General features: G+C 48.6%; 1 protein-coding gene across 1 annotated transcript; it reads left to right on the top strand.

Annotated features, from left to right (window-relative positions):
• Positions 1-1081: 1081 nt before the first annotated feature.
• GNI_226870 (RNA-directed DNA polymerase) lies at positions 1082-1764 on the top strand (the record flags this gene model as incomplete). Its single annotated transcript, XM_011135639.1, has 1 exon — positions 1082-1764. A coding segment is annotated over one exon (683 nt), but the record flags the coding sequence as incomplete, so codon positions are not given.
• Between the last annotated feature and the right edge of the window lie 908 nt (positions 1765-2672).

Here is a 2672-nt window from a genome sequence, read left to right as displayed (position 1 = left end):
AACAATCGCATGTACCCGTGGCACTTTGTGCTCGGAGCTGTTGCAGGAGTGGGACCTCGGTCGCACTACCCGCTCCACCTGGTCGGGGTTGTCAGGTAAAGTCGTCGCAATTTGCAAAGCCGGCGCTCGTTTCTTTGCTAGTTGGACTATCTGCGGCATAGACGAGACGATGAACGACGATACGGCTTTGAAGCGGTGGAAGACATTGAGAGCTTAATGTTTGATCCCATGTCCCTAATAGCACAGCTGAAACAAAAGAAGACGACCATACCCAAGTTATTCGAAATGAAGTTGCGAATCATTTCACAAGCCATATACCATCCGACAATCGAAGACTCCGAGCTGTTGATCGACGCCCTCGATACTATACGTAACGAAGGGGTAATATCGCAGCGGCAAAGAGACCGACTCCTAATTTCCATTATTGCGTACGGCAAAGATGCCACAATTAAACGAATGGAGGCCGGTACTCTAGACAGACCGCTGAACATATACACGAAGAGTTTGAGAAAGAAACCAGGCGATAACAAGTCTCAGAAGAAACCTGAGCAGAAGGGCAACGGCGGCAACCAGCAACAGACGTACAAGGGCAAGAAGACATATCAAAACAAGAACAGACGCAACAGCTACAAACCGACAGAGACGACGAATAACTGGACAGAGACGACGAAATAGGACGTAGGCAAGAGTGGAGTATCGCAGGTCCACTCGGAGCCATCTGTCCAGAAGGTGCGCGATGTCGTGCGTTTAGAATATGACACGATCTCTACATCGGCGTCAGTGCAGTCAGTGAATTTAGGGGGCTCGGGAGAGAAATTCTCCCAGGTGCTACCAGCCTTCGATGAAGGGCTAGAAGGGAACCCTCCCATAAGATGGGTATCCCCGAAGATGATCCCAACCGACGCGAACATATACCGCGAATGGATCAACGAACGACTAGAAGATGGGTCGATTATACACATTCGAAGAGGCTATGTCAAAGCCTTACTCAACCCATACGTCGTGGGCAAAAGGGTAACGCACAATTGTCAAGTGCTATATCCGTATACGAATAAGGATGGCAAGTTTCCGAGCACACAAGCTATAGGGCCAGTAATAGCTTGGGCGATGGGGCAGAGGGTTATCGCAAAGATTGACCTCTCGAAGGCCTTTCACGCAGTACCCCTCGTTGAACACAAACGACCATACTATAGCTTCCTGGACCCGGAAGGAAATTGTTATTGCTACGCCCGGATGCCCATGGGTGCGAAGACAGCACCTAAGCATTTCGCAAACGTTATGAACCTAGTCCTCGGCCAATTGGCAACAGAAGACCAGGTCAACGTAAGATCATATCAAGACGATATCGTAATCGCGGCGAATTCACGAGAGGAGCTCGATATTCGCTATGAAAAGGTGTCTGAACACCTTCGACGATGCGGGTTTAAGATAAACAAAGACAAGTCTTCGAAGGCGGAATCCCTGGATGTTCTGGGATACCGTTTCGAGAAGAAGAAAGTCACGATACCACTAAAGAAAGAACGATCGATAAGGTCAGCTCTGTGGAGTAAAGACATGAAACAAGTAATCCGCGCGACGCACCAGCTGGGCTATTACAAGCTCATCTTAACTCCGGCACAGCGCGATTCGGCGGCGAAGCTAAGACAGATTCTCCTGAAGGTGGGTCATTTCACGCAAGTCGCGAGAGACCTACGCACGGCTCTCGACGTAAAGTGGGAATGCCCAAAAGAGATACCTTGGTCGGCCAAGCGAATCGAAATCTATGTAGACGCTTCGGATACGGCAGCCGGATTACATGTCAGATACAACGGTAACTGCGTGTTAGAGGAATCGCTCCCTCTAACACACACGACAACGAACTTGGCATCGTTCAAAGAGATTCAAGGAGCATATAAACTCCTAGTGAAGTATCGCGCGCATATCCGCCATATTGATGGGACATGCGAGAAAGTTATTCTCACGGATAATTTGAGGCTGTATCAGGCCTTAATCCGTGGTGAAGAACCGAGGAATGACTTAGAGATATATGCGGCAAGGATAAGGCAACTCTACCAAGCTAAATACGCTTATGTACCAGGGAGCCTTAACCCGGCCGATGATATCTCGAGGAGACGGCGTCTCCCGCCCTAAAAACATTTTTAATTATCTCAACATATAATTTTTCATTTGTTGAAAAGCTTGGTGGCACCCACATTGACTGTATAATTGAACTTGAACCTTCTTCGTCCCAATGGTACAAACTCGCGCCAACACCGATCCCGAACAAGTGTACGCGGAATTCTTCCGCAAATGCAAGGAGGAAAAGGTGTTAGACATGTCATTGTTCCAACTCATTCCTTTGAAGTTGTTAGAGACCCGCGCACAAGAGAAAAAGATTGCATTGGAAGACCTTATTGAGGTACGCGATAAGTACTTGGACGGCTGTCACCCAGATTGGGTAAAGAAGTTCAAAACACTTGTGAGCGAGCTGAACAAGAAGGCCATTCCGCAACTTGATTTAACTCCACTACTTACCACGCGAGAGTTTAGAGACGCGCAACGGGCTGGACCACCGACATTTTCAAAGCAAAACTCAACATCGACACCCTCCAAGTCGTACATACCGCCACCAATGCCGAGACCCACGAGGCAACCTGATCGCAGCCTAGAGGAAGTCATGAGGTCGGATCTGT

Source organism: Gregarina niphandrodes (genome assembly GCF_000223845.1).
Source record: "Gregarina niphandrodes unplaced genomic scaffold scaffold00221, whole genome shotgun sequence".
Lineage (NCBI taxonomy): Eukaryota > Apicomplexa > Conoidasida > Eugregarinorida > Gregarinidae > Gregarina > Gregarina niphandrodes.
This window is presented reverse-complemented; position numbering and strand designations above follow the sequence as displayed.